Source organism: Vanellus vanellus (assembly GCF_965231255.1).
Source record: "Vanellus vanellus genome assembly, chromosome: 6".
Classification (NCBI taxonomy): domain Eukaryota; kingdom Metazoa; phylum Chordata; class Aves; order Charadriiformes; family Charadriidae; genus Vanellus; species Vanellus vanellus.
In genome coordinates, this window is record NC_138911.1 from 65,119,651 (window position 1) to 65,145,398 (window position 25,748).

The 25,748-nt window shown below is 41.7% G+C and overlaps 1 protein-coding gene across 1 annotated transcript; it reads left to right on the forward strand.

The window, feature by feature from the left end:
* Nucleotides 1-392: 392 nt before the first annotated feature.
* Nucleotides 393-24,931, forward strand: LOC309673906 (alpha-1-antiproteinase-like; the record flags this gene model as incomplete). The annotated part of the gene is given in 9 exon segments (XM_082485788.1): nt 393-795; nt 1,288-1,558; nt 2,285-2,432; nt 3,161-3,355; nt 20,307-20,973; nt 22,478-22,748; nt 23,411-23,558; nt 24,673-24,852; nt 24,854-24,931. Coding segments are annotated over 9 exon segments (2,346 nt in total). The 5' UTR covers nt 393-407.
* Nucleotides 24,932-25,748: the final 817 nt, after the last annotated feature.

Here is a 25,748-nt window from a genome sequence, read left to right on the forward strand (position 1 = left end):
TTGGAGCGCAGGTGTGTTCCGAGACCCTCATTTTACTTGGCCGGAGCACACAGCATGAAGAAATGCATTTCCATGCCACGTTTTTTATGTCTATCTCTTTTCCAGAAACAGTTAAAAGGAAAATGAAGCCCACCTTCTCCTTCTGTTTACTGCTGGCTGGTTTGTACAGTCTTGCCCAGTGTCATCAGCATCCTCGTTACCGCAATAAGCAGGACGATCCTAAAGGGACATACTACCCGGGACGCAGTTCTCATGGGGAAGGAGTTTATCCAGTGAAGAACAAAACCTTTGTCAAAATAGTTCCCAGCAATGCTGACTTTGCATTTTCATTTTACAAGCTGGTCGCATCCGAAGCAACCGATCAAAATATTTTCTTTTCACCCATCAGCATCTCTGCTTCCTTCGCAATGCTGGCACTCGGCGCCAAGTCGGCAACGCTGACGCAGATTCTGGAAGGGCTTGCTTTTAACCTGAAAAAGACTCAGGAGCAGGAAATACACGAAGGCTTTTGCCAACTCCTCCACACGCTGAACCGTTCAGACAGCGAGCTCCAGCTGAGCCTGGGCAATGCCCTTTTTATAGAAGAGACGCTAAAACCACTACAGAAGTTCTTGGATGATGTCAAAGGCTTTTATGAATCTGAAGTCTTTTCTTCTGACTTTAACAACTCCTCTGGTGCTGAGAATCAGATCAACAATTATGTTGAGGAAAAGACAAATGGGAAAATTGTTAAACTAGTGGAAAACCTCGACCCTCTCACTGCGATGGTTCTTGTTAACTATGTCTTCTTTAAAGGTAAGAAATATCAAAGGGTGTGAACGTTGTAACTTAGATGCTTACTGCTTATTACAGGGAATGAAGACCTAAGAGAAAGAAACTGTAGTTTAAATACTTTAAATGGAGGAAACCATGTTCAGTATCTCCATGTTCAGTATATTCTTAGAAAACCATGTGTGTGTGTTAGCATTAATGTTTGTGCCCTCACCTGGTTGAGTGAAGGACTGGATTTTTTTAAACAAATATCTTTGTTGAGTTTGGTAGATTCTTTAATGTGATGATAGACTCACACTCCAGTGAAAGATGGTATTTTCACTATTATCCGTCTTGAATTGTCTTCAAGCACTTGGAAAAAAAAAAAAAGCTGCAATGCTGTAACACTTGAGGGTGCAGTAACTTGAAAAAGATATTTTTTCTTATCAAAGGAAGGCTGTGGGACTAGATTGTGTTTTATTCACTGTGACCATCCCTCTTTGTAGTCCACTGAATTACTTTTCTTTTTGTCATAAGCCCATTGGCAGAAACCTTTCAGTACTTCATATACAAAACAGGAAGACTTTTTTGTGGATCAGAAAACGTCTGTAAAAGTTGACATGATGTATCGAAAGGGTTACTACAGAAACTACTTTGATGAAGAGCTATCCTGTTGGCTGGTTCAGATACCTTACAATGGAAATGCCGCAGCATTATTTATTTTGCCTGACGAAGGGAAGATGAAGCAGGTGGAAGAGGCTCTCTTGAAAAGGACTGTGTCTAAGTGGGAAAAGTTCCTCCAAGACAGGTAAGTGTTTTTGCTAAGGTGAGAGGTGACCATGTTATAGACTAGAAGTGTTTATCTCACCAAGATGAAACGTTAAAGGCCGGCTTATTTTACTGAACTCTGTTCACTTAATGGTCCCTCTCTGTGCAGGACTTCCCTTTTCTTAGTTGGAAAATGAAAAAGGGTTGTGAATGGTGAATGAATAGGGCATTGAACTTGGGATCCATCTTTGGTTCAGTTCCTGGCTCAACCACAAGTTGCTCAGCACCGTGATGAGGTTAACAAACCCTTGTTTTATAAGAGCACTGTGAAACTACTATGGAGTAGCTATTGGGTGTTAGGGTGTTGAGGGCTTTGTATGTAAAAGTGGAAATTTTATTTATTCAACATTACTGCAGCTATTCTGTGATGGCCCAGGCCCTGTTGGACATTCAAACAGCCTTAGGACAGCTAGCCATCATCTTTTGTAAAAAACCTGCTTCCTTGCAGTAGTAGCTCTGCCACAGAGTTGGTATAGCTATGTCTTCACCCCACTCCTTGAACTCCACTGTGGAAACAGAGGATAACGTGCACTTATTCTGCTCCAATCATCTACATTAAATATCTAACCTGGTCAGCAGTGCTATCTGAACCCTTGGAGCAGACTTTTAACATTTAGAAAAATAAATGTGCAGTGTAACTATACTGAAGCCTTTGAAGAGTGTTGCCTAGATGACAATTTGTCCCTATTTTTGTTATTTCTTACAGAAAAATACATCTGCATATTCCAAAATTTTCTATTTCTGGTACCTACGATGTGAAAAGGATAGTCAAACAAGTGGGTATGATTGATCTGTTCACTGAACAAGCTGATCTGTCAGGGATTACTGAGGAGCCTGGACTGATGGTTTCAAAAGTAAGTCAGCACATGAAACACAGCGACCACAGGATTTGTCTGTTCCCAGAACCTGACACTAATATCCCATGAAAACTTTATCCCATTCTCTCTGAAGCATCACTCAATCACCAACAGCTGCCAGTGTGGAGGCAAAGCAAGCCCTATCTGTCCTAAATCTGCAGCCAAACGTGCTTACAAGTGGTTATACATACATGGTTCGAGGACAAGGAAGAAGACACACATATAATTAAATGTTCTTTTGGCTACTAAACAAAATTATCTAAAGGTAGAACATTAGCTTTGGTAAAATTTCCTCTAATTCTGCCTACAGAGGGCAAAAGGCTGTTATTCCTGCCTTTCTAGCGCTCTCAAAAAGTTATTTTTTTCTGCTAGATGATAGGGTAAATTCACAATAATACATGAAGCTGCCAAAGGCCAAACTAAATCTCAGCTAAATTACCAGGTTTCTTTGCCTCCTGAATTTCTTGCCGTCAGTCATCTTGAGTGCTCTTTGGCTGTCTGCTGTTCGAGGGTTACTCTCTGCACACGCAGGGAAGGAGGCTACCAGGAGTGGTCTGATGGCTGATGGTGGGAAGGAGAGCGGCTGGTGATGACCTTCCCAGAGACTGGTGCTGCCAAGCGTTGCCCCAGGCAGGGCTCTCTTTTGCAAGAGCTGGGAGGGTGGCAGGCTGCTCTCTTCTTGCTGGGTTGTCAGCTGGAGGTTGTTTTGCTTTGTGTCCTTGCAGGTGATCCACAGAGCCATGCTAAATGTTCATGAGAACGGCACTGAAGCAGCAGGGGCCACAGTGAAGGAGGTTACCTGGAGATCTGGTGATTTTCCTCATCCGCCTCGAGTCAGATTTAACAGGCCCTTTCTCCTGGTGATTCTGGATAAATACACCCGCACTGTCCTCTTCATAGGGAAAATCGTAAACCCTCTGAAAAATGACTGATTGACCAGAGGACATGAACTTACGCACGTTGCCGGCTGAATTCCTGTGATGCAGCAAAACGTTTATGTGTACATACCACTACACACTAGTGCTCATCTTTCAACCATTATCTTTATATACATTATTAATCCCTTAAAAACCAAAAGCTACTTTTCCTTGTCTAAAAGTCACTGGTATTTCCCCCAGTCTACAGCCGGGTACAGCTTGTAGCGTTAACGAAACACAAGTCACCAGTTTTGTAAAAAGCCCATGCAGACATAGTCCCATGGGGTATTTGGGATGGTTTAAAGTCTCCGGATGGTGTAGCTATTGCTGTACACTCATGGTGTGTGTGTGGGAGAGCAGAAGAAGGGAAAAGGGGAAAAGGAGGTGCAAAGTATAAGTTGTGTCTGTTTAATCCACTAACCTTTGATGACTTGTCTTAAATGCAGATTCCCTTAATATTGGAGTGAATTTCCATTGATTTCTTTGGCTTTTAACCAAGTAGGGCATAAAGCTGCAGGATCAGGGACTGGGATACTGGAGGACACGCAAACGCGAGGAGTTGATGGGTGCAGCTGTTTTAGCTTGCCTCCCTCTGTCTCCTCCTCAGTGGAAGCCTTCCTCATGAAGTCAAGAACGTGGTTTTGGTTTTTTTTTTTTGCTTTACAAATAATGTTAATTCTAAGGAAGGAAGCCATACCAGCAAAAATACTTGCTGTTTTATCTTGCTAATATAGCTATTATTGCTAATGCCCTGAGATAATGCCAATGGAACAGTCTATGACATAACATCAGTTTCCTTTTTATGGATTTGTCGTCAGTGTCACTTCTCTTATCTCCTACTGATGCCACCTTCACTGTCACACTTTCCAGCTAGACTTGTCAGATTGTGGTAGAAAAGAGGTGGAATGAAAAATTACGACACCAGAGAGTTTGCATTTCCTCAGTAGGAAGAACAGAGCTTTTCCAGGGACTGTTTACCTGCTTTAAACTATCATAGACACACATACAAAATGCAGGCAATATTTGAGAAGCCACCTTTCTAAATATTAGCAGTAGATTACCGTTATAGAGTAAAAACATACTGTGACTTGACATTTGTACCTTTTCACTTAAGGTTTCTTGAGTCTAACTTATTGTTATTGTGTTGTTTTATAGTGACTCGATTGGTAGGATTTTAACATACCCGCTACACTAGATAGTTTTATGGTTATGAAAGGAAAGAAACACTAATCAGTAAATATTTAAATTATTTTATTATTTTTTCTTTAATTTTGTAAAACAACATCCTTAGCATGTCTTATTAAAATATAGAACGTCAATGAAAGAGCTTAAATTACAGATTGGTTAAATCTTTTGCTACAGAATATCTCAAACCCAAACCACCAAGAAAAAAGTAAAATATAAATAACAACATTTTAGACTTTAGTGCCTTAAATATCTGTGAAAAATATAGCTCAAAAATTATGGTGACTATTTCTAAAATATAATTATCTTGATTGGTTTGGGGATCTTTATTTTCTTTGACATTAAATTAATGCTATCAATGTTAGTAAATTATAGCTGTAAGTATACCAATAAGGAACATAAGAACCTTTCCATGTCTAGCTGCCAGCTGCCATGTAACACTTGACATTTGCTCTCAAAACCCTCCTCAATATCACGTAAAACAATGACAAAAGTTTCTTACTCCGAACTGTATTTAGCCCGTTCAATATTTAGTAATGAACAGTCGGCTTCATACCTCTAAACATATAAGGACTTGGTGTAATACAGATAAACTGATTCCGCAGAAGATCATTTAAAAGTTCTTGGCAAATCTCAGGGCTAATTCAGGACGGTATGCCAAAGTCCAGCTTTGCAATGACAAATTACGCTGCAGGCAAATGCCAAGAGACTTTGTTTGTTGTTCCTCACAGACCTCAGATCAATAGTCTCTGTTTGTTAACAGGAAAAAAAAAAAAATCTAAATGATATTTTGCCAATCAGATCTCACTTTGCGAGGTAACCTTGTCGCTTAACTTATTTGAAAGTTGGTGGAGAAAAATCAAGCTGAATTAAGAACTGGATAATCAAAAAATACAAGGAAGTATTGTTGGTAGGGGGTCATCTTCCAATGGGACTAGGGACCATATACGTGTCTTGCCTTGGTTTTCTTTCTATTTTGACAAAAATCAGGGAATTTTCCCTGACAGTAATTTGTGTGGTAAATGAGTACAGAAGTGTTGCACACCCCACCCCCCCCCAAAACTGTCAGTCTTAAGGTTGTCACAAATCCAGTCCAGTCATGGTTTGTTCAGAATAGTATTTCTTCTTTCAATCTGCTGGTTTTCTGCTTCTTCTTTCCCGGATTTTTGTTCCTTGGTTTGTTTGCTGACCGTAAATTTCGTGACCAAGAAGCCTCAGTGCAACAGCAGAAGGACTTTCCTCCCAGCTAGTCAAGAGTTTCTGCTGCCGCCGTGAGCAAGTACTGTGCTCTTCAATGCAGTGACGCTGCTGGAGGATGGAGCTGGCCTGATGAACCACCTGAGGGACAAAGAACATCTTCTAACCCAACCTGCACTGAAGCCTACCCACCAATCTGATGTGGGAGCGCGTGCAACCGTGGGCACACAGGAGCTGCAGCCTCAGCACAGCCTACGTGGATCCTAAGAGAAATCTATGACGGTATGGCTGGAAGGTAGTGTTCTGAAAAGGCTCTTTTAGGTTACCAGTCACAGAAGAAGAATCGCCAGCACAGCAGAAGCTTTGGAACAGCACACACTGAGCAGCTCTCTGAAATAAGGAGAAAAGGAAAACAAGCATTGTGGGAATAGCAGTAAACTGTGTATTTGTTGTCCTAACTAGGAAGGAGTTATTTACAGAAGTGAGACAAAGTCTAAAAGCATGAATCAGGAGCTCAGAAACCAGGATTAATCCACGGTGGAGATAGATTTACCCCTTACCTACAAACTGCATGAAGTTCGAAAGACATAGGAAGAAAACTAACAGCAATTTTGAGTAGCGCTAAAGACCATAAAAGAAGGAACAAGCAAAAAGAAGCAAAGTCTATATGGGTGTGGGGGTAGAGAGGGAAATAATATGCTTGAAGTAAATCAAAGGAAATAACAACTTTCAAACACCCAGTGGTTAGCGCCGATGCACAGGTCTGTCATTGTTCCCAGTGCTGTGCAGCCGCTGGGAAGAAGCTAAAAGCATATAACATAAGCAACAGCCCTGGTCATAGGCTGAAAAGCAAATTGCACCTTCTGCTGGAAAGACCTACTAATGTTCTGTTAAATGTAAGCACAAGTAAGAACCCATCTTTTCACAATGGTAGAAGGCACAGGCTGTTTATTGAGGAAAAATTCCTGACAAAGCTGAGGCGTGTAGTTCTGATTTCAGTGTATCTTCATCCAACAGGAGATATAGAATCATACCATAATTTAGCTCCTTTGCAAAGTATTCACCTTTTAATTTATTTTCTAATATATAACACCTAAATAGTCTCATCTTGTTAGGTTATTCAATATCAGGACAATGCTATCACGTTCTTGTACTGTATGATACTGTTCTTTCTGCACGTCACTCTTAGGACATAATGACAAAGAAAAATTTAAGCAAGGTTTATAAAGTTCTGGTGGGGATTGACCACACCATACTTCAGGGATGGTGGGGTAAGAGTCTCCCCTTAATGACAGCATGCCTTTCCTGGCGCTCGTTATTGACCAGCATACCCACATCATTATCTTAATGGGAAAATAGTTATCCCTGCAGGAAAATAGTGACATTCATGTCACAGACCCTTCACTTGGGGATGTCCATTTTCTCAAAATCAGATGTCATTTATTTCATTATGTATTCGGAGAGTCTAGCAATTGTCACACAATTAGTAATTAACAGATATTTCTGGGCAATGCTATGTGAATTTCTAAGCTCTTGAAGAACTTGGTGATTATTCAGGGCCAAAAACCTGGCTTCTGTTCCCACCAGGAACTTGGCATCTATGCAGGTGTTGTGGCCAAGATCCACATATCCAGTGTCCATCACCTGCTAATTACACTGACGCCTAAGCTGAGGAAGCCCTTGTGAAAGATGTATTTCTTGAGGCTGAGCTCTCCTGCCACCTTTGCAGAGCCTTGGTAACCCCAAATACCACGTGCGTACCCCTGGCATATGTCAGATGGAGTTACCAGCAGCATAATCACCTGTGTGAGGTACGGCCGGGGCTCAGAATAGGGGGTCTGAAGGCATCAAGAGTTTCGTTGTTGTAATGGATCTAGAAAATGTTTTCTGGAATGGAGTGTGTTTAATTGTACCACTGGCTGCTAAGAGACTGCAAAAGCCAGACCAAAGCAACTGAATGCATTTCACGCAAATGATTCCAAGCCTTTTTAATGGAGAGCCGTAATGTTAACTCAGTAATTCAGCTATATATTAGATTCCTGGCTTGTCCTCTGTCATTTGGCCAGAACAAAAAAAAATATCTGCGGGGAAGAATGGAAGGTCTGTGGTTATTTGACTCCTGCAAAGGCTTGGCAGGGAGTTGTATTTCTCTTCTTCAAACACAACACGGCTTGGTCATTTTTGTCTTACATATAGCATGATATTTCTTTCCTTTTAGGAAAATACATATGAAGACAGTACAGTGTTATGATAATTAGATGTTGATGCACACAGGCAAGTCAATCACTGGAAGTACTGTTGCCTTGTACTCCTTTTATTTATTGTTTGAAACTTCCCTCCTGTGCATGCTGAAGTTTACCCGGTTCCAGGCTTTGATGGCAGCTTTCTTCCAGATAAAGATTCACAGGATGCTTTTCCTGAGGACCAGTTTGATTTCTGAGAACTGCTTCCAGATTATGGCCTCAGAGGTTGAATTTACAGAGCTGTCAGAACATCTCGCTAGCTCTTCCTCCTTCGCTTTTCCAGGATTAGGCACATGCTTCAATGTCCAGAAATCTAAGATTGCCATAAACCAGAAACAATTTCATAAATCAGAAACAATCTCAGTCGTGAACCATTTCAGCATGGGGAAAAAGGCTGGAAAAGAAGTGGATTTACACTGTCCATCATAAATGGATGGCTCCATAAGCAAAGTATGCTCTAGCTGAGACTGTTGGCTTTTCATCCCGTGCGTCATATCTCTCATTCCCTCCAAGTAGCTGACTTGACATTTCTCATGAGATTTCTCCAGTTTAAATGGTTGATTGAACCGTATCACAGTATCTTTAAAAGCACCCAAACCACTAGATGCCTGCATTAAAAAAAAAAAAAAAAAAAAAGATTAAAAGGAAGAGAGCTTCCTCAGAAGCCAATTTACAGCCTCCAGGATTGATTTTACCTTCTTATCCCATTGCATTATGCTGTGTGGAGTGCAAGCTATAGAACAAGGACTTTTGCTAAGGGGGCATCGCGCAAGTGGTGTGAACATGAGATAACACTTGTATTACAGCCCCTGTTACCTGTGTTACTTATGGTAGAGTTTCTTATTTCACCTGTTTGACAGCAGCGATAAAGGGAATCACCTCTCTGCAAAACAAGGACCAGGAAAATAGCTGCTCTTGTGAAATGGTGACAAAATAGAAATGTTCTTGGAGGTTCTATGAAGAAACTGCTCTTCCCTGAAAAACGGCAGAAGTGCATGGCGAGCAGGTGGGACGGGGAGGGGAATTACGAAGGTGGCCCAGACATCCACGCTGTGCTGTGAGAGGCAAAGGCACCAGCTGAAGTCCCTCTTGCAGCTGCCATGAGACAGGAAAGCAGGGAAGCGAAAACAACCTGGCAGTATGCTGGGGCTAATTGGCTCATCTGTCTGGGCAGGCCACCACACAATGTAGGCTTCAAGTCTTTCTAACGCTTGACTGGAACTTAATTAACAGATGTTAAAGCTTTTGGCATAAGTAAGCCAGAAAATGGAAATGGAAAGAATAAGCCAATGGAAAGAGAATCAAAGGAAATTATTGCAGGAGAGAAGATTTAACACTGAACTTTTCACCTCCATTGGTTAGATGTGGTTTAGTCACAGGGCACGGGCTCAGACCCGTGCAAGTGCGACTGCACTGTCGCTTCTCCATTGCTTGGGCTCCAAAGATTGGCTGGGGTTCGCCCCTCACACACTGGCCACATAGGGTCCTTAAAGCTTGGAAACTTGGCAACACTCAGAATAAAGATTCTCCGCTCCCGTGTTATTTTAATGTGACCCTTTCATTTGCATTGTCTTTTATTTATGTACTGTATGGTTTTGGTTTTAAGCTTTTGATTCTAGTTTTTGCATATCCTTGAGTCTTTGGAGCAGGTTCCCGAACTTCTTTCTGCAAGACGAGCCCATGCGTAGGACTTAGCAGCTGATGTGACACAATCGCTGTTTGCTCCTCCTTCCTTATTTTCAAAGTACGTGGGGCTCTCCCTGCACCAAGCCGTGTAGCCTTTTTAGAGCACTGCGGCAAATGGAGTTTCTCTTCGGAGACGTATTTATATCTGTTCTGACTGCCAGCCATTGCCACCTCAGTATCTGCTCAAAGTCTGCTCCCTGCCAAGCTCAATGAGGTGACAGTTCCCTCTCTTTTTGATTTTGTAGATCAGGTACAGTGGAGTTAAACCCAGTGTTTAGTTTAGATCCGTTTGCATCCAACTCATTCAATAAAGTCCTATGAATCATAAACAAAACTCAGAGCTATTCCAATCTGAGGTGACTCACTTTTTGGCCAGTTTTTGGATAGTATAACATGTGGAGGCTCCTTAAAGAAATAATTCACTTTCTGCTCTAAAAAGAAAGGAAGAAAAAGAGGAGGTCAAAAACACAGTTGGGGTAAGCGCACGTAATTTTAGTTCTTGCTTCTTTAAAAAAAGTTTTTTCTGTGGTTGTGTTGCTTTGCAAATGAAGGTATCACAGATATACATCTTCATTTAATTCAGCACAGCAAAATTAAAAGAGCAAATTATTTAAAGGACGGTAAAAGGGGTCTGATATGTCCCACCTTTCTATTTTTTAATAGTAAAGACTAGTTTTTCATCTAGTTTCTTTTTTATTGACATTGATCCCCAAAATGTTCTTCCCATGATCCCCCAAGAAATCCAGCTCTGTTTTCTTTCCAAAGTGCTCCAGCTGGATGTGACATGTGTGCTTTGGATGGAGGTGGAATTTGGGTGGGGGAAGATGATGAAAGGTCAAGAGAAGTTTAAGGGGAAAAGAGCCTCTCTAAACATTTCAGTATTCATGGAGTTTGGCAACACTGAACTAACCACTGAGACCTAAGCCTTGTATCTCATTTCTGTGGGCAAAAACGAGGGATTATTTTTGGCACTCTGTGGATTTAATGGGTGTTCCAGTCTTTCTTTAGAAACTACTTCAAAGACATTAATTAAAACCTTTTTTTTTCTCATTGTTTGCATGCTGGTCTTTGAGTTCAGTCATAGATCTGAACTATCAAAAAATTAACCTCTGTAACAAATATTGATGGCATTCTATGGAGAGATGGGTAATTTTCATGATGCTTTCTTACTCGCATGTCAATTCCATTCCTCACTATCTTGTAAATGACAGCCAGCAAACAAGTAGTCCGCTATGATGTGATTAGGTTTCACTCCCACATACTAACTGGTCACACCAGTGAATAGTACAGCTCGAGAGCTGCAAATTACCTAAACATCTCCTGGAAAGCAGCAATGTAGTTGAAACTTGGCTTCTCTCAAGGTGGCCACCAGCAATGCTGACTTCACATTTAGGCTTTACAAGCAGGTCATGGCATGGGAAGGTGACAAGAACATTTTATTCTCTCCTTTGAGCTTTTCTACTGCCTTTGCAATGCTCTTCTGGGGGAGCAAAGCATCCATGCGGAGTTGGATACACAAAGATGTCACCTGACAGAGGCACGAGCAGGAGATCCATAGAGGTTTTCTTTCAATTAAAGTGAAGCATGGTCCAGCTGAGCTCATGCAATACCCTGCCTGTAAATGACAGCACAGAAGTTTCTGGACAATGACAAAGAGATGCATGATGCTGAAGCTGGCAGAAACAGAAGAAAAGATCAATAAACAGTTTGAATGTAGAAAATTCTAATTAGGAACATGTTTTTACCATGCAGTGCTTAAACACTGGAAGAAGTTGCCCAGAGAGGTTGTGAAATCCTGGTCCTTAGAGGCATGTCCCTGAGGAAGCTGATCTAAGTAGGCACGGTTTGAGCAGATGGGTGGACTAGATGACCTCTGGATGTTCCTTCCAACCTAGACTTTGATTCCAAGAGTCTGTGGCACAGGGGCAAAAACCTGTGGGGAAAACACACTGGTGCACTTGTTGACTATGTTTTCTTTAAAACGAAAATATGTTGTAAAGAGGGACAGTTTCAGAAATATAAGGTTTTAATGTCTGCTTATGATCCCCAAGTTTTAATATTTCTCTGCCGTATTGATTGATTATAGGGTTGCTGGAAGAAACCATTGGACAACACAGCTGGACAGAATGTGAACAAGATTTTATTACTGAGTGGATGGATGCTTTTTGTTAGAGGAGCACAGCACACCTCTCTCCTTTCTGCTTCAGTCTCTCTGGCATTTCCAGTTCTCTGCTACCCACTAGGGCTCTTTCCAGCCCTTGGGCAGGGTTTCCTCAGATGCAATTGCTCCGGGGAGTCATTGCATCATAGACCTTCCTTCACACTTCTGCTTTCCAATCCCTGTTCTTATGAAATTTGCCCACTTTTTTTGCAGGATGTTCACAAACCCCCGCTGAATTTTGCTGGGAGGCGCAGGGAGGCTGCAGTAGCCAGGGCTGCTGAATATAGGGTTAGTTCTTGTCCCCTCACTATTTAGAGGTCATCATTGATTTTGTGACTGTAGGCTTAACTCTCTGTAGCAAAAAAAAATAAGGAAACCTTGGCTTAGAGTTTTGGGTTTGGAGATCCATGCACGGCAAATTCCTGATCTTGCACTTGTGCTATGAACATCAACATGTGAACAAAAGAAATGGTCTAACTTTTAAAGGATAAATGAAGATGCTGTCAACTTAAATCTGTGACTACTTCTGTGCAGGCCTAATGCTGCCTTGAGAAGCCTCTCTCTGACTGTACTCAGGGCTTTTGCACCCTGGTACGTGTTGGAGATATTACGGGCTTAGGGGCTTGCCCACACAGGTCGTGGTTTCTTGGGTGATCCAAACTTTTGACATACCCAAACAACCAGAGTATGAATTTTGTATAGACATTGCCAATGTTTCGCTTGAAAACAGCCTCTAGGAAAACTCAAAATGAAGAACATGTTAAACTTGTTAACTGAGACCTGATTTTAAATTGCACGGGGGAAAGCAAAGTTTGTATGAAAAGACAACTTGACATTGCAAGAATTCAACCACACAGTACTTGAAAAGCAAAGCAAACTTGCAAGGAGTGATCTTTATTTCGTATGCATACATGCATCACTAACCAGCTGTACTAACAGCTAGTGTGCCAGCAGCAAGCTGTCAGATTAGGCTGGGCTAATTAAACCTTATTACTTTGTTAGACATGGCTCATTGAACAGCCACTGTGTAACTCTTCACAGAAATTCACCAATTCTTACAGCCCTAACCAAGCAAAAACATGAGGCTAGGGTTTTCTTGGGTATCGGTTACAAAAATCAACAGTTGTCTCCCATGAAAGTATAAACACATTATATCAGATCAGAGCAACCTTGCACACGAACTGTGTTTGTATTAGAGCTAAGAACAGAATTGTGTTTCTTTAACAAACGTGCTAAAGAGAAAAATGAAGGAAACTGGTGAGAGACATTTTAGTGTATCCAGAACCTGTGTTTGCATGTCTAATGTAAGATGGTTGGACTTGATGATCTTAAAGGTCCCTTCCAACCTCAGCAATTCTATGATTCTATGATTTTAGGCTGCTGTTTTTAAAAAAGTCTCTTTTAAGCCAATCATTACTACTCAGAAAAAAAAGGTTAAATAACAGCTACTTAGGACCAGTAAGACTTTTCCATGGACAAGCTTTCCATAAGCGTAACTAAAGTTTTCAAAGCTGGAGTCTTAAAATTACAGTCTGTAAGTCACAGCAGGGCTCCTGGATAAAAACATGACTTGGCCAGCAAATATCAAGCACCTTAACATTTCTTTCAAGCATCTGCCAAATGTAAGCATGAAGTACAGATGATTAATAAGATATTTCTGTTTTGGTTCATAAACACAGAATTAGAAAATCTGTTTCCAGCCATTCCAATGTAAGAAGTAGGGAAAACTCTACAAAATACATACATTCTACAGTTTTTCTCTGAATCAATAAATACTGTACCTGGACGGGAAATTTTTGAGGGTTTAATGAATGAAATAAAACAAGATTATATCCTTTCTTTACTGAGGTTTTAGAGCTGAAATATTATCTTCAAGGCTTTACATTATGAAGATGGTAACAAGCATTTTGCACATCTCTATAACTGAGTTGCATTTCTCACTGCGGTTCTCTAAGTGGGAGTGCTTTTACATAGGTAACTATTAAAAGAAAATGAAATAAAATCTTGAATACATTTTAAAACTATGAAATATGAAATTTGTTATCCTAAAGTCATGTTTTTAATGGCAATCAGGAACTGAAGTCCTGCTGTATTATGCTTGACTGACTTGTGAACCCCACTTCTATCTAAATTCAATGAGAAGCATAGATCTATATTCCTGCTGGATTATTTGACAATACCGTTCATCATCTGTAGCTTCCGTAGTCATTGTCTGAAATGGATATGTCTGCCTCTCAAATTATGTAAATTATTATATTAAAAACTCATTAGAGTAACAAGCTCCTGACTTAGAGGTCTCATTAATCTCCATCTACAGTATAAATGAGCATGCAGGATCTCTCAAATGGGATGACAGAGCCAAGACAAATATTTTCGGAAAAAGAAATGCCAGGAAAGATTCTTACATGAACAACCACCAGGCTGAGCGTGGCTTGTCTTCCATGCATCCTCCTTCCCTGCTGACTTGAAGGTCAGGGGCAGGCAGACCTTTTAGTCCTGTCATAAGAATGGAAATTCATGGAAAAATCTGACAGCAACCATGTATGTCTTCAAGACATACTCTAGGTAGGTTCTTCAACCTTCAACTACTGCTCCAGAGCCAACCTCAGGCTCCCCCACAATCACTGCATCCTTTCAGCTAGAGTTTGGTGCTGGGGTAAGCAATGGTGAACTTTGGCAATGCGTTTACCGTCTATGTGGATGGGACATGAAGACAGCCTTGGGCCCTCTGATATGGAGTGGTTCATGTCTGTAGCAGATATGTGATATATAATGCGGATGTTATAGACCTTCTGGAGCATGGTGGCTGTGTCTGCTCTGCAAGCACTCGGTCCAAGTCTTTCCTCAGCCAAGGCTGACATTCTGCTGCCTTGAGGCATTGCCGTTGTTTGTTTTGCTTTGCTCTTCTTTCAGACTGCCCAAAATAACAGGAGAATTATGTAACAGCCCGAGAAAATGTCTCTATAGAGCGATGCTTAAGGTTGGCATTGCATTCAGCAGGGCACGGCTGGGGCTGCCTGAGGTTGCAAGGCTTGGTGAGCATTTGCTGATGAAAGGAGCTAGGCAGCTCGAATACGAGACACTTGGAGTCAATTAGTACAAGTACAGTCGCATGGTCAGGAATGAACGAAGGTGTAAATCAAAGTGGCAGCGTAGGCACATTTTGCAGGTTACTCCAGAAGCAGGCCCTCTGCTGGACCAGCTGTCGGCTGGTAGAACCTCTGCTGACCCCTGGTCAGATGGACTTCTTCAAGGCACCACCTCATGAGAACACTGATAACTGAAGCACAGAAAGGCAGATTTTGAAAGAGTTTCAAAATCAATCCATTTTGACTGTCAACAAGAGAATAATACAGAGGAAAGTCTGAACAGCAACAACATTTGCATTTGTGTCTCTGCCACAGTTTTCTCACTGTACTGAAGCATGCTTTGGTTCACCTGAGTCATGCGGGGAGTCCCGAATTACCCCCAACCCTTGCGTATGACTCTTCTTTACATCACTGAGGCTCTCTCCTGCTGCCTACCCCTTCAGCTGGCCGTGCCGCTGCACAGTGGACTCCACTGCCCAGGCTTCCTCTTCAGATGTGACTAAACCGAGGCTCAAGGAAAGCCTCTGAGTGTGGGACTGTTTCTGAACTGATGCTAAGTTCATTTGGGGGGGGGAAACAAGTTTCATGTTAATTACCTCTTCTGCTCTGCTTTTCACAGAACACAAATTTAGCTTGGTTTAGCATGTTGTAGCAGGTGTCCGAGCTTCAGGGTTGGGAAACTAAAGCCCCGAGGAAGGCCGTAACACACCTCAGGAAAGGTTTTAGTACCTGTGCCATTAGCTAGCAATAAGCTAAGAAGGTATATCTGGTAGAACAGCTGCTCATGGCCATGGACCTCTTCTCTCCAAAGTGTGTTTGGTTATGGCAATTCTGCATGTTTTGGGACAGCAAACATTAAAGCCAGCTGGCCCTGCGATCACTGACTTCTACCTGCTCTGCATGGCTACATGTGGACGGAGAATGGTTTCATCAGCATTTATCTGCACCCTCAGATAATTTTGTTTTGATCCGTGTAATGTTTAACAGAAGTGCAAATGCTTAACGCTGCTCAGGTGTATGACTAAAGGGGCAGCACAGAAGAGCCAGCAGCCTGACTGCCTGGGAGCAATGTGAGCATCTCACTCCTTTTTCCTGAAAGACTGCATTTGTGCAATTCGGCATTCTAGCTTATATATTCTTTTAATTCAAATGCCATGGGTTTGTGGCTGGCAAAAGAGGACAGTCTGCTCCATCAAACCTCACCTGACTTTGCAAGTGCTCCAGGGGACAGCAGCAACTGGTAGTCTAGTAAGAAAAAATACAAATTCAAAACCAAAGTACTTAACAAAAAACTTTGGCTATATCTAAAACAGGCAAGCAAAGGTCAGCTGTATTCTGCGAAAAAATACCGAAACCAACCAAACAACAAAACACAATAAACAATAAACAAACCAAAAAAAAAAAAAAAGCTGAGGCTGTAGATACTCTGCAGGGAACCTAGCTGCATGGCCAAGGCCATGGATTCCAGTAGACAAAGCTCCTCTGAAAGCAGCCCAGCTGGGGACTGGGAACAGCCATGCTTACACTGTTTTACTTACACAGCTCCTTGGCTCTTCAGGATCCAGGGAATTGTGTCACCCCTTCCTGAGCAGACCGTAATAAGTCCTGCAAAGTGCAGCAGAGGCATCGACGGACCAGTCAGGCATTCTCCTGGATGGCTGATCAAACCACGTATCTGACCAGTTCATCCAGCCATGAACGATGATCAGCCAGCTTCACAACACTTATCTTCCTTTGGAAGAATCCCAGAAAATTGAAATGTATCTTTACAAGAAGGCAGACACTTATTATTTGAGACTGCCTTGATTTGTTGCTGGTTGATGTAACTGGGTTGCTCTCTTCTGTTATTTGCTATTCTTTGAGAGATTTGGGACTGTGCCTTGGTTTACTGTTTATATACGTTACAACAGTTGTGTTTGTTCAGTATCATGTTTGGGCACTCATAGTGACGGCACACATTTTATACAGGTTTTTCAAGTGCTAAAGCCTACATTAAGTACTTTTCAGATCTTGATATATTAAGTAGTCCTTAACAGAGACACAAAGGTTATGAGGAGACACTGTGTCTGAAAGATTACAAGATTACCATTCAATATACAGCAAAAATTCACCGTTCTTACACAAATTAATGAGGTACACTATTAATGAGGCCAAGAGGACTCATTCACTTCTGAATAGTGACCAGTGGGGTCTCTACTGTGTAGAAATAAAAGATGAGAGTTGACACTTAAGTGGTGTCCCGTAGGCTGGGTAGCATGATGGAGCACCTTGCAGCTCCCTCACCCTGAACCTGGCCTTCAGAGCTTAGTGCTGGGCAAAACTGTGGGTCTCCAGATGAGCGGTTCTCTCCATCTCAGGTAGCATATAGGGCAAAGTAGCTGCCCTTGGCACAAAAATCACATTTCCAATAAATATTTGCTTAGGAGTTGCATACCCTTTGGGATGTAACACTCTACTGACCAGCTGGGTCCTCTGGTCTTTGCTCTCTGTTTGGAGTGCAGAGGTGTGGACACATGCATATGATATCCAAGAAAAATAGCTGCATCAGCATTCAGCTTTGTCCTTCTAGGTAATATGTATTTGAAGCCATGTAATGTTTAACAGAGGAAAACAGCAGTATGAGTAAAGCAGCAAGAAACAGCACAACCCACACGAGAGCAAGATCCTTCTGAATGTAATGTAAGTACTCAGTTATCTTTACCTTAACAATTTTGATGCAGCTTTATCGTATTTAGCTAGTGAGTCATGAAGGACATCTACTTTCAAGGGTGAAACCTGGTTTCTAAGCACACAAATGACAGCAGAATTTAATTTCAAGAAATATTGAATAGCAAATTGTGGGGATACGTTATAGCAGCTCCACAGAGCATAACTCTTCTCTGAATATTTATCACAAATAGCTCTTTCACATCTAGAAGAAATCTGTTTCATTAACAAGGGGGAAGTATTCTGACTTCCCAAATGTCAATGTTATTTTCTTATTAATACTAATGTTCCGTAAACCTTACAACCAGATAACCAAAAACATAGAATTGTTTAGGTTGGAAAGGACCTTAAAGATCACAGAATCACAGAATGGTCAGGGTTGGAAGGGACCTCTGGAGATCATCTAGTCCAACCCACCTGCCCAAGCATGGTCACCTACAGCAAGTTGCACAGGATGGCATCCAGGTGGGTTTTGAATGTTTCCAGAGTGGAGACTCTAGTTCCAACCCCCCACCATGGGCAGGGACACCTCCCACTAGACCAGGTTGATCAAAGCCCCATCCAGCCTGGCCTTAAAGTCCTCCAGGGATGGAGCTTCCACAGCTTCTCTGGGCAATCTGTTCCAGTGCCTCACCACCCTCACAGTGAAAAATTTCTTCCTAATATCTAATCTAAATCTCCCCTCTTCCAGTTTGAAGCCATTCCTCCTTGTCCTATCACTACATGCCCTTATAAAAAGTCTCTCCCCAGCTCTCCTGTAGGCCCCCTTCAGATACTGGAAGGCCGTTATAGGGTCTCCCCTGAGTCTTCTCTTCTCCAGGCTGAACAGCCCCAACTCTTTCAGTCTGTCCTCATAGGAGAGGTGCTCCAGCCCTCGGATCATCTTTGTGGCCCTTCTCCGGACTCAGTCTAACAGGTCTTTCCTATGTTTGGGGCTCCAGAGCTGGATGCAGTACTTCTCACGAGAGCGGAGTAGAGGGGCAGAATCACCTCCCTTGCCCTGCTGGCCACGCTTCTTCTGATGCAGCCCAGGATACGGTTGGCCTTCTGGGCTGCGATCGCACACTGCTGGCTCATGCTGAGCTTCTCATCAATCAGCACACCCAGGTCCTTGTCCTCAGGGCTGCTGTCAATATATTCCCTGCCGAGCCTGTATTTGTGCTTGGGATTGCCCCGACCCAGATGTAGGACCTTGCCCTTGGCCTTGTTGAACTCCATGATGTTGGCTTGGGCCCATCTCTCCAGCCTGTCTAGGTCCCTCTGGATGGCATCCCTCCCCTCCAGCATGTCTACCTCGCCACACAGCTTGGTGTCATAGGCAAACTTGCTGAGGGTGCACTCAATCCCACTGTCCATGTCACCAACAAAGAAATGGAGGTGAATGAACTATCTTATTTATACCAACATGTCTAGACAGGATTCACAAATTGATTTTGCTATGTCCACCTGCCCTGTAAGTCCTGATTTACTCAGCTCACAAAGAGCAAAGCTGCAGAGGGACAAGCTGGCTCCTTTTCACCCAAATCTTAGTGGTAAGAGCTGACACAGGGTGAGGAAAATCCCAATAAACATCTCATCTGCTCTGCTGAGCCTGTGTCTCTGAGTGCCTTTGCCATTGATGGGGGTTGAGCAGGTAACTCATGTGATCTTCTTCCATGAAGCTGGTCGGCTTCAAGTAAGACATCAAGTGGAGGCTATTTGGAGTTGCTTTTCTAGTTATTAGTATAATTTTTAATTGGAAAAAACTCACCTGTTTTCTGACAGGTTAAACATCCTGGACACTACAAATCATCCCAACATGGTTTTGGTCTAACCTGTAAAAAAGAAATAAAGCAAGAAAGCAATAAACAAACACAAAAAATGGCCACAGTCATCAGAAACAGCCAAGATGCCACAATCCAGGCTCTTTACTGAGCGCTGCTCTGGCCACGGGGCTATTTGCCTTACGAAAGGCGGCTTTCCCATCGATACAAGGTTTAGAAAGACAGGAGGAGCTGAGCCCACACCAGTGACCTCACCCTCCCATGACCAGGATGGTGGGGTACGCACAGAGAGGAACCCATTTGGAGGACATGCGTCACATGAGTGGTTGTTTAAAATAAAGCAACATAAAAATTTTTACCAGCTCTCTTGTGATTAGTCACTTTGTACATTAAAATGAGTCAGGAATGAGAGAAAGAATACCACTTTTGAGAGCTGCAATCTCGTATTGTTTCCCATTGACATAGCACTGTCATTTGACGCAAGCCTCATTCAATCACTAATAGCATAATAATCCTGAGAATTCTTAGAGATAACCATAAAAGAATTAAGTGTTGCTCCTGATGTGCTGCCTGAACATAAAATGGATTTACACAGAGACAGAAAAAAAAAAAAGCTTTTTGACTGGTTCGCTCCCTCTGACTCTTATTTTTCTTTAATACTCACTTGTTTCTTTCTCCAGTAACAAGGGACTTTTGTAGCTGGAGTAAAGCAGAACTGAAGTAGGCAGCAATGGATGGGAATCACAGATAAACTCAGAAGCACAAGGATTTAAAAAACGCTTCCATAGTAAAGGAGCAGGTCAGGAGATAACAGAGATTACCGGATAGATGTTGAAGGTAGGAGCAGATGGAAATAAAAGCTGAGATGCTGACACAGCTGACCTCCAACATCCAAAATCATTTCCTCCTTTGTCCACACAGTAGCTGCAAAGGATGATGAAGGCCACCCTCCCGCTGTGCTTGCTGGTGGCCACGCTTCACCTCAGTGTCCACAGCCTGGCCCAGACCAACTACCACAATGACAAGCCCAAGGCAACTGACTCCCAGGAGCCACATCCCCATGAAGGAGACCATCTTGAGTCCTGCCGACAGATAATCCCCAGCAACACAGACTTTGCCTTCCGGTTTTACAGGCAAGCAACCATCCAAGCACCAGGCAAGAACATTTTCTTTTCCCCAGTCAGCATCTCCGCTGCCTTTGCCCTGCTGGCCCTGGGCTCCAGAGCCACCAGCCAGGCTCAGGTGTTGGAAGGGCTGTCCTTTAACCTCACCAACACCCAGGAGGAGGAGATACACAATGGCTTTCGTCATCTCCTCCTCTTGCTGAACCGCCCTGGCAGCCAGATGCAACTGAGCATGGGGAACGCCCTGTTCATGGACAAACAGCTGAAACCACTGGAAATATTTCTGAAGAACATCAAGAAAATGTACAAAGGAAAAGTTGTTTCTAGTAACTTCCAGAATTCCACTGAGGCTAAAAAAGAGATCAATGATCATATAAAGAACAAAACCCATGGGAATATAAAACAAATACTTAAAGACCTCGATCCAAACACTCTAATGGTAATCGTTAACTACATTTATTTCAAAGGTAAGTTACATAGGTGTTACTTACCGCAGTACCTCAGTTTCACCTGCACTAAAACAAACGCCCCAGATTATTTCTGAATTATTTTTAAAAGAAAGGCCAGTGTTAAGTTTAGACTATTACGATAAGGAACATTGAAAGTTCTCATGCTTTGAAACCTCTTCCATATCTAAATTTTTCTAGCATGTATTTAGGCTCCTAAACATAAAAGTTTGTTTATTTGCAAACTTCATTTTTTAGGGAATTGCCAGAGCACAGCAGATATATGCATTTTTCAATATTTCTGTCAGATGTTTTCTACTTACTATTTAAAAAATTACAATGTTTTCACATGCTGCATGAAGTGGAAACATAAATTCCAAAGATGCACATTTACAAAAATTGCCAAACACTTGAATTTACTTACTGTCCATGCCTATTAAATGGGTAGGTGCCTCTGGAGTTGGAGTCTAAACGTTCTGCAGCTTGTCATCACATTATACATATCCCAAGAGGTACTTGCGAATGCAGTGCTTTGGCAATTATTAACTTCCTCTTAGATGCTATATCCATTTGTAGCAGCATGCAGGACATACATGGAATTTACCACCCAGAAAGGCATGTTTGGAAATAGGTGAACTTCTGGTCACACAGATTTTGTTTCAAGTGCTTCATTAAATTTGGGTACCTAGCCTCAGCTGCCCTAGTATGAGGCATTTCTTTGTGATACTGGAGTATATTTTTTTTACTGGTGGGGCAGGGAAGAAAGCTCAAACTTATAAAGTAATGAGAGTACTGTGGAGTTTACATTCCATTATTTATTTTTCAGTTTTATTTTATTTCTATTCAATATTAAAAAAAAGGATATACTACGGAACGACAAGCTGTGATCCCTGTGTATTTGTTCAGTGAATGACCTGATTTAATACAAAATAAAATATCATAGAAAATTCAGTTGAATAAACATTAAGAGAAAACCATTCTGAACGTTAAAGCCCTTGAAGCCCTATTCCATTAACTGTAATGCAGTTATGATCAGGCCCAAAAGTTCGGGTTGTTCTTGCATGTAAGCTTTTCCTTAGTGCTACAAGATGTGCTTAGTGCTACTTATGAAAAAGCATGGAAGGGGCTTAACATGCTACCTTTTGAGAGGCAGAGATCTGCTGTGGAACTTGCTTTACAAGCAATATTCTGAAACCTGAAAGTAACTTGTTGGATCCTGGTCAGCTTTCATTTCCTGCAAATAATACTTAAAGTACTACGATGAAGTTACTTCATTTAATTGATCTGACTTAGAAAGGTGTTGTACAAGTCCATGTGAAATTTGACCTGGGATATTTCGTTGTTACTGAACACGGTACAGCAAAGATGACAGGGAACAAGATCATTAATAAACCTGGAATACCTCTGATCTTTAAATATGAGTGCAAATCTTCAGATAAGGATCTATCTGGTGTACATTAGTCTATATTAATGTATCCTCCTTTAAATAAGCATTTGATTGCATTCTTTCTCTTTTGTTTTTAAGCCTACTGGGAAAATCCTTTCGATATTAAGGGGACTCACAAGGATTATTTCCATGTGAATGTGAAGACCTCAGTTGAAGTGAATATGATGACTCGAGATGGATTTTATAAAACATACTTTGACAGGAAGCTGTCTTGTGAGGTGGTGCAGATTCCTTACAAGGGAGATGTCGCAGCGTTGTTTATCCTGCCCAATAAAGGAAAAATGAAACAGTTGGAAGATGCCCTGACAAAAGACACCATGTCTAAATGGGAAAAATCACTTGAAAGACGGTAAATATAGAATTCTGATTTGATGATCCAAGATAGTCAAAATCTGAAATCTGAATACTATGATCAGGTTTTCCAGTGACTAACCTTTGCTGTTGATTGGAGATTTTAAGCAATGGAGTAGGTATAAACAGACAGACTAAATGATTTGGTGATTTGATACTTTCAGCAAAAAATAGAATCAGCATTGCCTGTGAGGTGGGAAATTTAATTTTTTCCCCACACATTTTCTAGTTCATGTTAAGTGTCTCCATTTCCCTTGTCTCAAGCACAACGTGTTAAGAGTGGTAATACTGTGACACAGCAATCTGATCCCTCAGAGGGAATGGGGTGCAAATTCCAACAGAAATACCATCAAGGCTAGAAAGGGAATGCAAACTTAGTCACAAAAATGTTGGCACCATCGCTGCTTGCTCTCCCAAGTGACTGTGTTGCGGAATCATACAAGAAAGCCCAACTGATGTCGTTCTCCTTTCCCATCCTCTAGGCCGTCATCTTCCCATCTTCTTTTTGTTGCCATCTTTTTCAGATGAAAAGACTAACAGTTTAGCACAGTAGATCCACCAGCAAGTTGGGAGTCTTGGGATTCTTGGGACCTTGGGAGTCTTCAGTCCAAGGCATGCTTTGATTGCAATAACTAACATAATTTTCTTTTTAATTAACAGGAGGATAGAAGTATATATTCCAAAACTATCGATTTCAGGGACCTATGACTTAAAGAAGATATTTATGAGTATGGGTGTAACTGATGTGTTTTCTGACCGGGCTGATCTGTCTGGAATCACAGGAAAGCCAGATATGAAGGTTTCAAAAGTAAGTTTGTCAGCAGAAGCAATGGTCTGTGGGTTCCTCAATGCCCAATTGTCTTGCCCTAAGCTAAGTTGTAAAATTTTACTTATTGCTAGGGCTGGCTAGAACTAGAACATTTAGCTGATATAAACTAACTTTAAACTCTTTCAGACTTCTCCAAGATCTGGAGATAAGGGTACTGTCTTCAATCTGTCAGGCAAAGGCTGGGAGGGGTGTAGTATTTGCCCCAGAAACTAAACAGAGTCCAATTTCTGCATGTGAAAGAAGTTCCTGTGTATAGCTGTGTTGGGGATGACTTGCATCAGCATATGTAGCAGAAAAAGCGGCCGCCTTCTAATGTGCGCATTCTATAATTTTAAAGGATTTTAAAATAGAATCACAGAATCATGGTGTGGTTTATGTTGGAAGGGACCATAAAGATCATCTAGTTCCAACTCCCTCTGCTATGGGCAAGGACACCTCCCACTAGACCTGCTTGCTCAAAGCCCTGTCCAACCTGGTCTTGACTTCTGCTTCTGTTGCCATTGAAGGCCCTGATGAGTGCTAATCATGTAAGATGGACCAGACTTGAGGAAAACATCCCATTTCGTGAAAATAATGTGAAGAGAAACAGATAAAGTGAAAAGAAAGGCTAACATTCTTACAGCCATTCTGAAAGCAGCAGTTACAATGTTCTACCATTTTGAGGCTCATAAAACAAAGAGATTAAAAATGCTCAACAAAAATTTTAAAATAAATTAGTATCAAGGTTGAGTTTCTACTGGCTGAACTGTAATGCATTTGCTATTAGAGATACATACAGAGCCGTTTTGGAGCCCAACTTCCTTCCCTCTGAAATTGTCATTCCTTGTGAGTTTGCTTGAATATTCTGCTTTTAACTAATTCCACAAGGTCTGTGTTGGATACACTTGTGTTGAGGAACTCTGAATGTGAAAACACTCGCTTATTGAGACAACGTTGCTAAAGAAACCACTGCAGGCTATAGTGGCCTTCTTCCCGGTTCCTGGCCTACCAGCAATTTTTGTGAAAGGCAGTAGCTGAATTCAATTATTGCTCATTTTAATCATTTCACACCCTGTCCTCCACATATCTTAATTCTTTCTGTATTTCATTGTAGGCTGCTCACAAGGCCCTGCTGAAGATTCACGAGAACGGCACAGAGGCTGCAGCAGTCACTAGCACATATTTTCTTCCTCATTCTATTCCTCCTGCTGTTAAATTCAACCGTCCATTTTTGCTGTTCATTGTTGATCAATATACTCAAAGCATCCTCTTCATGGGAAAAATTGTAAACCCAACTGAAAAATGACTGGTCAGTGGCTAGTCTTATTGATTTGAATCACATTCTTCATGCAATTATAGTTCAATGTGATTAAAATTATATTAAAACAGTTACTAGCAATTGTCCTTTTCCAAAGAAATGAGACAAGAACGTGGTCATTCTTAAAAACACTCTTCTTGCTTCCTCCTCCAGTAGAAAGAAACCACTGAGATACACCTATTAGTGAATTATGAACTTTATAAATCAGCCTTTTAATGACCATTGTATGCCATCTTTGAAAAACAAGGAAAGTATCCAACTGAGAGAATCAGTTTAAAGCATTTTAAGTAAATAAAGATTGAACAAAGAGGCCGCTCCTGACTTGTGGATAGGAAGGAAAGAAAATGCTGAGGTTTGCTCCAGCTACTGCCAGCTCTCACCGTGCCCTGGTGCTGGAGGGCTGATGTGGAAATTTAAAATACAAATGCAGTCAACTCAGCGATATGTTAGTTCTTCTCCTCCACATGGATGTCATTGATGGAGAAATGTCATGTTGTATTTCCATGAGAAAATGATTGCTCACCTCTCTGAGGATGTCTGCGTGAATTTGACATCTCTCTCCTAACACAGCTTTATAGATCCGAGGCAGCATCAAAATCCAGAGCCAAGGCTTGGCACTTGTGAGGGTCTGGAGCACCAAGAAAAGGGATGCATGCTGATAGAAACACAGCCAGTCTGGTGTGGTGCCTGACTCCATCCCTGTTCCATCCTACGGGATCAACAGCAGATGTTTAACAGTGATAAATGCATTTAACACTGCTCAGGGGTACAGCAGCATAGACTTAGATTAAAAAAAAACCAAACCATTCTCAGTATGTTGAACTGAACCTCATTCAATTTCTTTAAATATACTGGGTTAGGCAATCAAGAGT